The 12,655-nt window shown below is 37.4% G+C and overlaps 1 protein-coding gene across 2 annotated transcripts; it reads left to right on the top strand.

Annotated features, from left to right (window-relative positions):
- The first annotated feature begins 2,752 nt into the window (after positions 1-2,752).
- LOC116246337 (protein tesmin/TSO1-like CXC 2) lies at positions 2,753-12,447 on the top strand. Of its 2 annotated transcripts, XM_031618167.2 has the most exons (11): positions 2,754-3,002; positions 4,989-5,146; positions 5,238-6,171; positions 8,375-8,841; positions 8,971-9,045; positions 9,899-10,079; positions 10,168-10,263; positions 10,341-10,407; positions 11,338-11,376; positions 11,651-11,801; positions 11,887-12,447. In XM_031618167.2, exons 1-11 carry the CDS (start codon positions 2,940-2,942, stop codon positions 12,242-12,244), a joined length of 2,589 nt encoding a protein of 862 aa, XP_031474027.1. In that variant the 5' UTR covers positions 2,754-2,939; the 3' UTR covers positions 12,245-12,447. The 2 variants fall into 2 exon arrangements, with proteins under 2 accessions (XP_031474028.1, XP_031474027.1); XM_031618168.2 differs by lacking the exon at positions 11,338-11,376 and having other exon boundaries at positions 2,753-3,002.
- The last annotated feature ends 208 nt before the right edge of the window (positions 12,448-12,655 follow it).

Below are 12,655 nucleotides of genomic sequence, written 5' to 3'. Positions count from 1 at the left end.
TCTCCTCTCTCGGGAGTTTTGACCCAGCGTTCGTATCAGTAGTAAAATGAAACACCCTTCAACTTGAATGCTGAACGACTGAACATGTTGGATATTTAGTTATATTTATATATATTTTAAATTTACAAATTTATTGTTTAGGATTTCTATGCGTGAAGCTTCGGTTTACTGACTGGGCAAATGTACAGCGATGTGCAGGAAGCCATCTTGGATTCCGCAATCATGCGGAAGAGCAGGCAACTTGGCTTCATGCACAAAACGTGAGTGGCATTTACATCCGGATCGGTGGATTTAAATGGTCCGCATCCCTCTGTCTGTCACCCCTCCCATTATGATCACACTTATTATTCGCATCTCCAGGACGGATCCGGGTTCTGCCACATCATATCAGACCAGGCAATATAACATCCTCACATAGATTGCCCTTCAAACTCACGCAAGGTGAATTGGCTTTAAGTTTTTTTCACGTTAAAAAGGATGTTTGAAATTCAATTCCATTTTGGATATGACCTAGTTATAAGGTTGAAGCAATGAAGAAACTTTCACCTTTTTAGTGCCCAATGCAATTGGGAAAACAACAAAATTAAAATATTTAAAAAATCACTTAATTAATTTTTTGGCAACCACCATATTTAGGAGCATTGTTGATTATAAACCAACCCAAAGAGTTTCAATAACCGGTTGAATTTCGAAAATTTCTTCTTTAAATATCTGGGTTCTAGTTGTGTTACTATGGAATGGACCCAATCCCAGTGAAATGGATCAAGCTCAAGTTCAAACTTATTTCTTGAGGGCTACTGGGTGAAACACGAAAATCGGGATATGGAACAGCTGAACTTGTTTGGGAATCGGAAAGCGAATACAAGAACTGTACCCTTCTTCTCGAACAAAATGTGGGTATCCTAAGTTGGTTTTTTGTCCTCGCATGAGTTCGTAACTTCAAAAAGACTCCACAATAACGGTTTGTTTTCTTAGAAATCAAACTTTATAAAATTCATTTTGTATATTGTGGCCTAAAAAGTTGCTCTTGTTTTTGAGGTGGCTTCACAGAATACCACGCTATATATACATATACATTAGGCATTTTATCGGCCAAACAAAATAAAAAAAGTAAAAAACCACAAAAAAAAGTGATTCATTACTACGATAAATTCAAAAAAAAAGTGCTTAAACGACCGTTAAATCGCTCGTGCCCATTGAAGAGCAAGTCAAACAACCACCACGTGTTTGGTGACTTGCTTTTCCTTCTAACTACGACATGTCAACTAACCGCGACGTATCCCGTAGGTTGGACCCTCACATACTCTTAACAAAGATAACTTCTGAACCGTCGATCTGGGATCGTTGCGATCTCGAAGCCCAACTTCAGTTGCCTCATCTTCGTTTGCGTGCCCAAGCCACTTACCGATTAACGCCTCGTCGTGCACCGGAAAACGACAATCACGCCATTTTCCACCGGAGAAGAAATCAGCGAGGACGTTTCTGGTAAATTATTATTGTTATTATTCTGTTTTTTTAAATATTAGAGATATCCGGGATCTGATCGAGAGAGGCGTTGAGAGAAATAGCAATAACTGCGAAAAAGAAAGGGAATGGTAACGAAAAGATAAGAAGCCACAGAAACGGAGAGAAAGCGCGCGCGCGATAATCAGGAGTCCGACCAGCCGTTGCGCCCCTGCATGCCTGCTATCATGCCGTCCATCGCACGTTAACGATAGCTCACAAATAATAAAAAAAAGAAACTTTTTTCCTTTAAGAGGATAAATTCTTGATGATTTCGATAAACCTGTTGCACTCTTGCACTTGGAAAAGTTATATTCACTACCTTCATAAGAACCCTCAGTTTTTTTGTCTCATACTGAGTGTGGTTTAGATAACTATAACATGAGGTTGAACTACACTAATCAGATTTTCACCAATCAACCGATGCAAATGATCAAGTGGACTGGTAAAAATAGTCACTTATCTATGAGACAAGAAAATCCACACATATATTAATTTTTCTGTACATATGATATAAGACACACACCCAATCTCATCTCAGCAATTCTTGACAATGCTTCATATATTATGAAACAAAAGACAAAAGGTCACACTTCTTTTAGAACCTTATTCACAGCTATCAAGAAATTTTATTCAACAATAACTTTACGAAAACCACGTTTTTAAGCTAATTTCAAACCATAAAAAGTAGCAATAAACTCAGCTCCTTGGGTTTGAGACAAGTTCATAAAGCACTAAAACTAGTATCTCATAAACCTATCTCAAAATTAAAGCATATTTTTGTGTAACATAGTTCTTGATGCCAAACGAACCTAATAAAGGTGCCATATGAATGCAACAACAATTTGGCTTTCTCTATTGCTTCAGAAACATTGGACAACATGAAAGTTTGGAATCAATACACAATATTTTTCAACGCAAGTCTCAGTAAGCCACATAAAAACTAAGGGCTGCAAGATTCTATTAAAGCAATCGGATGACTGTATTGAAATTAAATTGTAAAATACATCGGAGGTCATGCGGCGTTTTTGAAATACATGAACTAGGAGGCGTGGGAAGTAATAATTGTAAAGCTGGATGGCTCTTTTATTAACATTTGCTCACTGTTAAATAATTGGGAAAAAGGAAGGCCCTGTGTCTCCTTTCTTTTTGTTGTTGTTGTTGTTTTTTAAGTCTGTACAGTGGGGTCGCTGGTGGGGCAGAAGAGAAGAAGGAGGAGGAGGAGGCGGTGGGGACGGGTGGAGGGGTCGGCCTGGGTAGTCCAAAAGGAGGGATTTTTATTGCATCTTCCCGCCCATTCTCCTGACCTCTTCTCTCTCTCTCGTCTTGAATTGAGGAGGAGCGTTTTCGTCGTCCCGCCATTATCTCTGCCTTCTGTCTCCATTGCAGCCTCTCCCCGAGGGAGGGATGCCGGGCATCGCCCCGGCGGTCGGAGAATGGGCACGCCGGAGAAGAAGCAGATGATCGAGGACTGTGTCGATGCTTCTGCCGCGGCTGAGGTAGTACTTCGCGGTTTGCTTCTCTTTCCTTTCGCGGCTTTTCCCGGTCGGATCTGCCTTCTCCTGTGTCTGTATTGGATGGAGGAAGTCTCGATCTGCCGGTCAGTTACAGTTCGGGGTAAATTTTGGTGTTCGGAGTGGGAGCTAGTTCGACATGGAGCAATTTCTGTATTTTGCTTTTCTCGGGATCTTTGTCGCTGGCTTTTCTAGTTCCTTTGAGGTTTTAGAGACTTTGATTTCCTTTCCTTTTACGGTCTTCTGCTTTTTTTTTATGTCTTAATCTTTCTTTCGTTTTCTTACGTCGTTCCTCTGCGGCAACCCTTTTCCTACTCTTGTAGAGGGAGGAGTGGACAATTATGAGGTTTAATCTGCGGTTTTTGCTCCTGTTTGATGCTTTTCAAATTTCCATTCTGCTCCTACAAGTTTTGACAAGAGAAGGAGGAGTTTTTGTTGCTCTTTCATTTTCATGGAGACCTCACATTCTACCGTCAGGACGTAATTATGGCCTGTATCCTCATTGTTGGACGTCTCTGGTTTTATTTCTTCGGTGCAGTGTCTCGAAGAGCACTATTTTTGTGTTGGTTTTCGTTCGTCCATTCTCTCTCTCTCTCTCTCGTTTGCTTGTATGTGAACGTCTTTGCTCACACTCGGCTGCAACTTGAGTGTCACTATCGCTGGGACTTTAGGTTCACTTTCTAGTTGAAGTGAATGCATTGCAGTTCTCCGTTTGCATGTAGATGTCTAGAGGTCTGTTCGGATTTTTTACAATTTAAGGTGCCTTTGCTTTTCTTTTTTTTCCCTCTTTGGGTTTCCCGCTATATCGAGGCTCTCTTCGCCTTTGTTCTTTTACCCAACAGTTCAGGAACTTCAAAATTTTTTTCATTGTCAATTTCAGAGAGTGGTCTCCTGTCCTTTTTACATCAGTAGCCTAATCTTGTATTTCCTTGCTCCTACCTGCTTGCGTTTTGAAGATCTGAATTTTTTTTTTAATTGTTTTGAGCGCTGTTACTTTTTATACCGATATTGCAATTCTGCGGTCCCCTATGTTTTTGCGGGTATTTCTTGGTCTAGCTTCTAGTTCTAAGCTTATCCAGTTGTAGAGGATTCAGCTGACATGCGATCATCTTGACCTGTGATACTAATGAACGTAGGCTCTGATTTATAATCCGGAAGTATACCCAGTAATTTTTGCAGTTTCTAATTGGACTTTGTTGGTTCCTTTTCATATAATAAATGTTTTTGGCTGCTTTTGGAAGTTAATTTTTTTGTTAATGTTGTCTGATGCGCTTTAGCCGAATGTTTGCTTTTTAAGTGGATTTTTCTGTGTTTAGTTACCGGTTAGTTTGGATAGGTTAGAATGTACAAATAACTAGCGGTAAGCGTGTACATCTTTGTTTTCGGTTTCATCCTTCCGTTGGCTCCTTTTTGCCCCTTCATTTTAGGTTACGTTTTTTTATCTGAAACTACCACTTATTATCTTATCTTTGTTGGTAACCTTTACCTTTTGATTTCTGTGTCATTATCACGGAAAATACATGGTATGTTGTTCGTTCTTCACATCTTGAGTTTCCTGGTCATTTTCTCAGCTTATTCCAGGTTCCAGAGGAGCAGTCTTTCCTACTAGTCTTCGATGAAATTATTCTTCTGAATCTGTGAACTTTCTTTATGTTGTCCTCCTAGATCCGTCATACAACGATATTCTCTTAGCACAGATCCTATTTTGAGCTGCTATTGGCAAACCACTTCCTTTTCTCACTTGATGCATGTTTGAAAATTATTTCCACTGGAATGTGTATCACATGTAGAAGCGCTAAGAAATTCTAGTGTTGATGGTGTTTTTATTTTCATCTACTATGTGTATTAGTCAATGGGATATTTTTCTTTTAGACATGTATTTGATTTCGTCTTCCTTTTGCACAAGTGCCACACAAATTTTCACCATTATTTCTCTTATTTGTATTAAGGAAATTTTTTTATTATGTGCAGGGATCTCCTGTATTCAATTATATTTCCAGTCTGTCTCCTATTAAGCCAGTGAAGTCGATTCATGTTTCACATACATTCCAAGAGCTTAATTGTGCTTCTCCACCATATGCGTTTGCATTTCCAAGGATCAGTACAGGCCAGTCTAGCAATCTAAGGAGGTGGACCTTTCTTCCCTTTAAAAATGATTAGTTGTTCCTTTTTTCTTTTCTAGGAAAAAAGTAATGTGCTATAATTCGTATTGTTCTTCAGGGATCGGCTTTCTGCTTCATCTGATGCAAAGTTCTCTCCGAATACTGAAGAATGCAAAGCATCAAAAGGGGCTGATGTTCTTGAACATCCTTCTTGTTCTATCAAAGCTGCAGTTAAATTGGAGTCTGATGGTGTGCATTCTGCAGCTTCACAAGAAAATTGTAATCAGAGCTTGGTGTTATGCTCTTCAGATGGTGGGCCCATATATGATGATTGCAGTACAGATGAAACCATTATCCCATCCATCAGGGAGTCAAATCTAATCGTTGAAGCATATCAAATCTTGCACTATATTGATAACGTCTCGAAGGATATTATGGCACCTCCAAATAATGTTAAGATGGCATCTGGAAATGACATGGCTAGTATAATGCCATCCACTGAGATTAAAACTCCTGGCATTTCATCGTCATTTTTGCAGTTTGTAAATATTTCAAATGCTTATGAATCTCAATCAGTACAGAATGCATCTGAAATACAAATACACACGGCCAATGTTAAGGATAGTGTAGGCCTTCTCAATCAAGAGAATGGTGAAGGGCCAGGATGTAATTGGGGAGACGTTGTGAATGACATTGATGAGTTTTTTCTTTTCAGTCCATCTGCAGAAGCAGAGGTACATTCTGGACAGGCACATGTACCTTCAAATCTAAATCGCAGCTATGGTTCTTCTTTTGCACCCAAACACTCTCAAACTGTCACTACTGGCTGGAACAAGATAAAAATTTGTGGTTCTCTGCAGTCTTCACATAATGTCAACGGGAAAGATTCTATAAATGGTTTCAACGAACCTGATGAACTGGATGCCATGGATCTCACCCCTCAAATGTCTTCTACAGTCTTGCAGAGTGTCATATCTAATGGTGACAGAATTGAGAAAACAGATGATAGATCTATATATCCTGATGGGCATTGGAATCCACTTGGTTGTAAGGTACATGATATTTTGAAATTTAACTATCTTACACCACCCTCATGGTCCAATATGTTCTTCTTTTGCTACCTATATCAATAGTCTCAGGTTATGGTTTCTTTGGGAAAATTTATGATAAAATAGAACCATTGAAGTTGACATTGATTTAATTGAGCATGTCTACTTTGTCAAACATATATTTACTATAATTTCCAAGGAAGAAAAGTGAAAAACGTTGAATGTAACTTTACTCTCTTGTGACCACCAACTATAACATTGCAGAGACAAAGAATGAACATTCAAATATGAATTGAAACATTAGAATTATAAGAATCATTAAAATTGGCCACGTTCACAATTCTAAGGTGTTGGTTTAGCTGGCTCAATGTAATTGCTGTTTTCTGGAGCAAGTCTTGTTAAAATCAGTCTATATCTGCTAACAGCCTAACACAGATTATGTTGGCCACTCAGTGAGATGCGCAAACAGGTGGTGTATCATATGTGTATCGCATGTATTGTGCGATACACAGCTTGTATCGCATGATACATGTCTATTATGAAAAATATGGGGTTAAAACCACCATTTTTCAAACTAATTTTTAAAACTTGCCTCCCTCTTCATTCCTGAACATATCTAATAGTCGAAGGAGGGAGAGATTGTAGCAATTTTCAAAAGGAATAATCAGTTTCACCATGAAGTCATCAATTTGAGGTCAGGTTTATGCATGAATGGTTGATTATTGTTTAGTTAAAGAGGGTTTATATCTTCTATGAAAGATAAAAATGAGAATGAGATGATAAAGATTATGAATGAAGCTGTTTTTCAATTTTATTTGCATTAACATTGAACAATTTTGTCTTGTGATGCTATGTATAGTGTATGCAAATTTGGTTTTTGATATGTCATGGGTCTTATGACTTATTTATGAGTTATTATGTAGATCATCTTATAAATTATATTTCTTGATGTCTTAGATCATGCAGTGTTACTATATTATATTATGACCACTTATTAATGTTTGTGAAGTAACTTCAAAAACCTATAATAAGCCTGCCATTATGTTCAACATGTTTTTGACCACTTATTAATGTTTGTGAAGTAACTTCAAAAACCTATAATAAGCCTGCCATTATGTTCAACATGTTTTTTCATTAAAAAAACATAATTTTTATTTTTCTTGATTTATCTGATTTATCTCTATTTTTTTATTTTTTAATTAAAAAATACATTTATGATACACATACGATACAACATTACGATACTTTACGTCTTTACGATACAGTGTATCTATTGGCCAGACCGATACAGCTCGCGATACAATTTTTACAACATTGCCTAGATGGATTTTTCTTTCTTTTTTAGGTTTTTAATTTCATGATTCTTATTTTTACTTTACTTATAGTTTTTAAAATTGTTTTTTAAAAGTATCTAAGACCCGGGAAGAACGACTTTGTCAAAAGATACCCAAGAAAACCCCCACCATTAAAAGCCTGAGAATACTATTTATGGCTATGATATATACTATGGCAAGGTGGAATGCCACTAACTATGTAGCTTTTTGTGAACGGTATTAATTAGGAGATGATAGGTCATAGGAGGACATGATGTCGGAACAGCAATACAATTTTGAAAGAGTGTCAAATTTTTAAAATATTGTTTTCTTTCGAAGACCAAGGCTCCATCGATGTGGCGTTGGAGCTGGACTCTATGCTTCTCAATTGAATGAGGTCGGAAGTTCGATAGAATCAATATGCTGGGCATGTGCCTTGGAAAGAAAAAAATGCTTTATATATATATATATATATATATATATATATATATATATATAAATAAATTTTGATCATTTTACCTATTTTAGTTATGAAGCTTGCTTATATTTTGTGATGTTCACTTCTTTCGAAAATCCTTAAGAATCCTGATAACATGAATTGTGACTATGGCTGTGGATGTAAGCGATATCAAACCGTGTTTATACAGGCAACTGTTAACACTGGTAGGCCGCATGACTACAGTTTTTGAAATGGCGTTCCCTGCATGATAAGATCCTTTTGAACCATCCTAATGAAAGGCAGGGTTAACTTTATATAAGGAATCAAAAGGTGGTGTCCATTTTATTTTATTTCTATCATGCCTCAGTTGGTGTCTCAAATGACTAAATTAAGTTAGGTGGATGTTTTGTTCACTTCTCTTGGGAGGAGATTGATTCTTTTTTTTTGGGTATAGGTTGAACAGCAACAAGTCCGTGGTGTCAAGAGGCGTTGCCTTGTTTTTGAGGCAGTTGGACATAAAAAGAATATGGAAGGCAATGCTGAGCTCGTTGATTCAAAGCCATCCCATTCTGATAGAAACATCTTCCCAGATGACAAGCAGTTGATTCCTTCTGATGCTACCTATTCAAGGAGGATGCCTTCTGGCATTGGTTTGCATTTGAACAGTCTTGCAAATCCCTCTATAGTTGGCAGAGTTATCAAGCAGGAGGCTATGATTTCTGGAAGTCAAGTGATGAATACAACAGCTTCTCTTGCTGTAAATCCTGAATTTGTTGCGCAAGAACCTACAGAAAGCTCTGTGGATATGAAGCTTACTGATTGCGACCTTGATATTTCCAAAGAAAAAATTTCTCCTGTCGCTGTTGTGCCTGCTTTTGAATTTGGTGAAGAAATAATCCAGCAAAGCCCAAAGAAAAAGAGGTATGCACCTTTTACCTTTGTTAAAGGATGCCACACAGAGGTATACATGTGCAGGCACACCATGTGTGCATTTCCATTTATATATGTATATTAATATATATTCATTAGCTTATATACACCTTTGTGCAGACGGAAGGCATCTCATTCTGGAGAAAAAGAAGGCTGCAAAAAGTGCCATTGCAAGAGATCAAAATGTTTGAAACTGTTAGTTTCATTTTTCATTCACTTTCTTTATCAACTTGAATATGCTCTAAATGTTGCTTTTGGATTCTGAAAATCCCATCTCTATATGAAAGGTTTCACATTGTTCTGCAACTTGTCTTTTAAAGTTAAATGAAGCTTCCTTATTTAATAGGTTGGGTTCTCTTGTCATTCTTTATTTTGTGTTCCATGGAAAAAAAGGGATTTTTGGTGACTTTGTTCTTCACACATTATGTAGCCTGTGAATGATTTTTAGTTTGTAAAAATTGCTAGTTAAGTGGTTCTCCTATTATAATGCATATGAAATCTATTTGTGCAATAGCAATGCGAACCTTTAAATTTCAGTCTGTTTTATTCAATGTTTTTTCTTTTGATTATTTGAACTTTATGAGGTTTTTATGAGAAAATAGTTTGGAAAAAAAACCTTAGAAATACCTTTCTGAGAAAGATATTTTAGTAACTACTTAAATGGTACTGTATTTGTGAACTGTTCCTGTACTCATAACTTAAAAGAGACATTCGATACACTACATTAGCTTTCATATGAGTGGTCAATGGATGAAGATAAGGCTGGAATTTTCAACTGTGTATTATGAGTTGTGCTACGACTTTGTGGTATTATGTGATTAATAAGATTGTGTTTCCTACAGTACTTTAGCAGCTTCAAGCTTGCTGTTTCTTAATTGTTGGCCCATGCTTTCATGCCCTAAAAAGAAAAAGATTTCTAAAGGATAATAGTTTCTTAACATGGACACTGTTACAAGCTTTGGTTTGTGTTTGATATCTTTCTTTGTGTCTATCTTTTGTTTGAATTTTGAAATGATATTAAACTAATATATTTATTTTATTTGCTTAGTTATTGTGAATGCTTTGCTGCTGGAGTCTATTGTATCCAACAGTGTTCATGTCAAGGGTGTCTCAACAAGCCTGAACATGAAGATACTGTGCTCGAAACCCGTGAACGGATAGAATCTCGTAATCCACTTGCCTTTGTCCCCAAAGTTGTGAAGCCTGCTGAACCTGTGGTGGAAAACAAGGTATGAGGAAATATAAAGTTGAATGAAGCTATGTGCGCAAAATGGCTATATGGTTCCTCATAAATAAGCCTGAAATGCAACTATGTAGGAAGAAGAGAACAAGCTTTCCATTTCAGCTCGGCATAAGACAGGGTGCAATTGCAAGAAGTCAAAATGCCTTAAGAAATATTGTGAATGTTTCCAGGTTATTCTCTCATCCTGATTCATGTACTAGTTATTCTATATTCCTTTGCCTTGAACAAGTTGTGTTTTGCTTTAAAGGGTGGCGTTGGATGTTCCAATGGCTGCAGATGTGAAGGATGCATGAATACCTTTGGAAAGAAAGAAGGTAAGTGGAACTCTGGGCAAGTTTTTAGTGAAGCCATCAGTTGCCGATATTGGTTAGATACAAGCATGATCTTCTGTTTTAGGTCTCTAACACTGGTATTTTTATTTTGTGAACCACTGATTTTTCCTTCTTATTTTGAGGTCTTGGAAATGAATATCAAAGGTTAATTGTGTTTGTATTTTTTTAGTCTTCATTCTGAGGCTGTCGATTGGGATGTTTACGCTGCTGAAAAAAAGGACTTGTATGGATATTGGTTTAGAGAAGGAGTTGAGTATATATATATGTATATATATATACTCAACTCCCTTCCTGGAACCAATATCCATACAAGTCCTTATATATATATATATATATATGAAACTTAGGACTTGGTTTCACCGTTTTCTGACCCATGTTATTATGGTACCTCTATAGGTAGATCAAAAGAAATTATACGTAAATTGGTTAAGCTAAGTGGATGGCATCTTCCTTGTCTCTTTGGAATCCCACTGTTGTGAATGGTTGATAATCATGTGCATATTTTTATTTTGTGAAGGATTGATTTTTCCTTTGAATTTTTGAGGTCCTGGAAATGAATATCAAAGGTTATCTGTGTTTGTCTTTTTTCCTTCTTGACAAGGCTGTTGATTGGGATATGTGCACTGCCTGGTGAAAAAAATGACTTGTATGGATATTGGTTCAGGGCAGGTGTTGTGTGTGTGTGTGTGTGTATATATATATATATATATATACACCTGGCATAGGACTTGGTTTAACCTTTTTCTCGCTGGTTAAAAGGAAGTAGATTTAAATTGGTTAAGCTAACTGGATGGCATCTTCCTTGTTGCTTTGAAATCCCACTCTTGGGAATAGTTGATAATCATGCACTACATTTGCAATACATGTCCTGGATCTGATCATTTCATGGAAATCTGTTATTTGAAAATGCAGACTGCTCTCCGTCTCAGTTCTTTGAAGGCTTTAGCAAGAGTAAGTTTTTGGAAATGATATTCTTGATGCTGCTTGGAGTTATCCTTTTATCATTTCTTACAGAAATTCTCTAGTTAGATTTGGCTGCTGAAGTTGGCTACTGTGGTTTGCTAGACATTGTCAAAGCAATCTAGTTTGTTTTTCCAGGAATACTTTCTTCATCAATGGACAGCTTGATTGTGGCAATTTCTCAGTGTTCAGTTGCTTTATAGTGAAAGTTCTAGTGAACAAGGGTTTAATATGGGGCTTGCCTTTGTTTTTTGTATGTTTGCAGCGCCAAAATTGCTTACTGGAAGCAGAGAAGTTGAAGAGGAGGTAAGCGAAGTGGCTGAGCCAGATGAAAATCCTAAAAGCCAAGAGATTGAGAAGGATGATGATAAGCAATCTTCCCAAGAGTCTTCCTTGACTGCATTTGAGATTTGCAGGTCTGAGAACAAGCTTCTATCTGTGGTTGCGAATTACTTTCTAGGTTTTGCTTTGTGGATTTAGCTTATGTCAAGTTGTTTCCAGGTCGGCCATATTACCACCACCTTTCCTGTCGTCTGGCAAGGCCCCTCAGTCTTCTCGTATAAGCGGATGCAATACTGTGAATAGTGGTTTCCTGCTTTCACGTTTGAAATCAGAGAAACATTTCATGAGAACAATTTTGGAAGATGACACTCCTGAGTTTCTTAGAGCCCGTCAGTCTCCAAATGATAAAGTGACAGTTGCCTCTCCAAACCGGAAGCGGATCTCACCTCCACGTATCGAATCAGGTGCCTGTCCTGGTTTTAGAAACAGCCGGAAATTGGTCTTACATCCAATATCTTCATTACAGCCACTCAGAGTTGCTCACTGCAGCGATGATCTTTCGACAAAATTGTCTTGAGCATCACTTCTTCCAGGTTCATGCTTATGTACAGAGAGGGAAGTCGGATGTTCGGAGTGTAATAGTAATTCCGCGTAATATTAATGGTTCTGTATTTAGAATTTAGTTTCCGTTGTCATAGCACGAGGGCTTATGGATGAGAATTGTAATAATGTAGCAATGCATGTTTTTTAAGCTTTTCAAGTTATTCCTTTTCTATGTGATCGGCTTTTGCCATTATTTGGTAGTCGTCTTTCTTGTTCTGAATATGTTTAACAGTACTGATTGGCTTCGCATGCTTGTTTCTTATCATGACCGTGAGTGAGTCGGGTTGGCCCAACCGGACCGTTCAGCAATGAGGAAGATTTTTGGGTCTGATTGGACCTACAACTTTGTTGAGGCAACTCATATTCCTTTCCACAACTGTGCCCT

This window comes from Nymphaea colorata, chromosome 1 (assembly GCF_008831285.2).
Source record: "Nymphaea colorata isolate Beijing-Zhang1983 chromosome 1, ASM883128v2, whole genome shotgun sequence".
In the NCBI taxonomy this organism is placed as follows: Eukaryota; Viridiplantae; Streptophyta; class Magnoliopsida; order Nymphaeales; family Nymphaeaceae; genus Nymphaea; species Nymphaea colorata.
The sequence above is the reverse complement of the archived record's forward strand: the minus strand, read 5'-3'. Positions and strand labels throughout refer to the sequence as shown.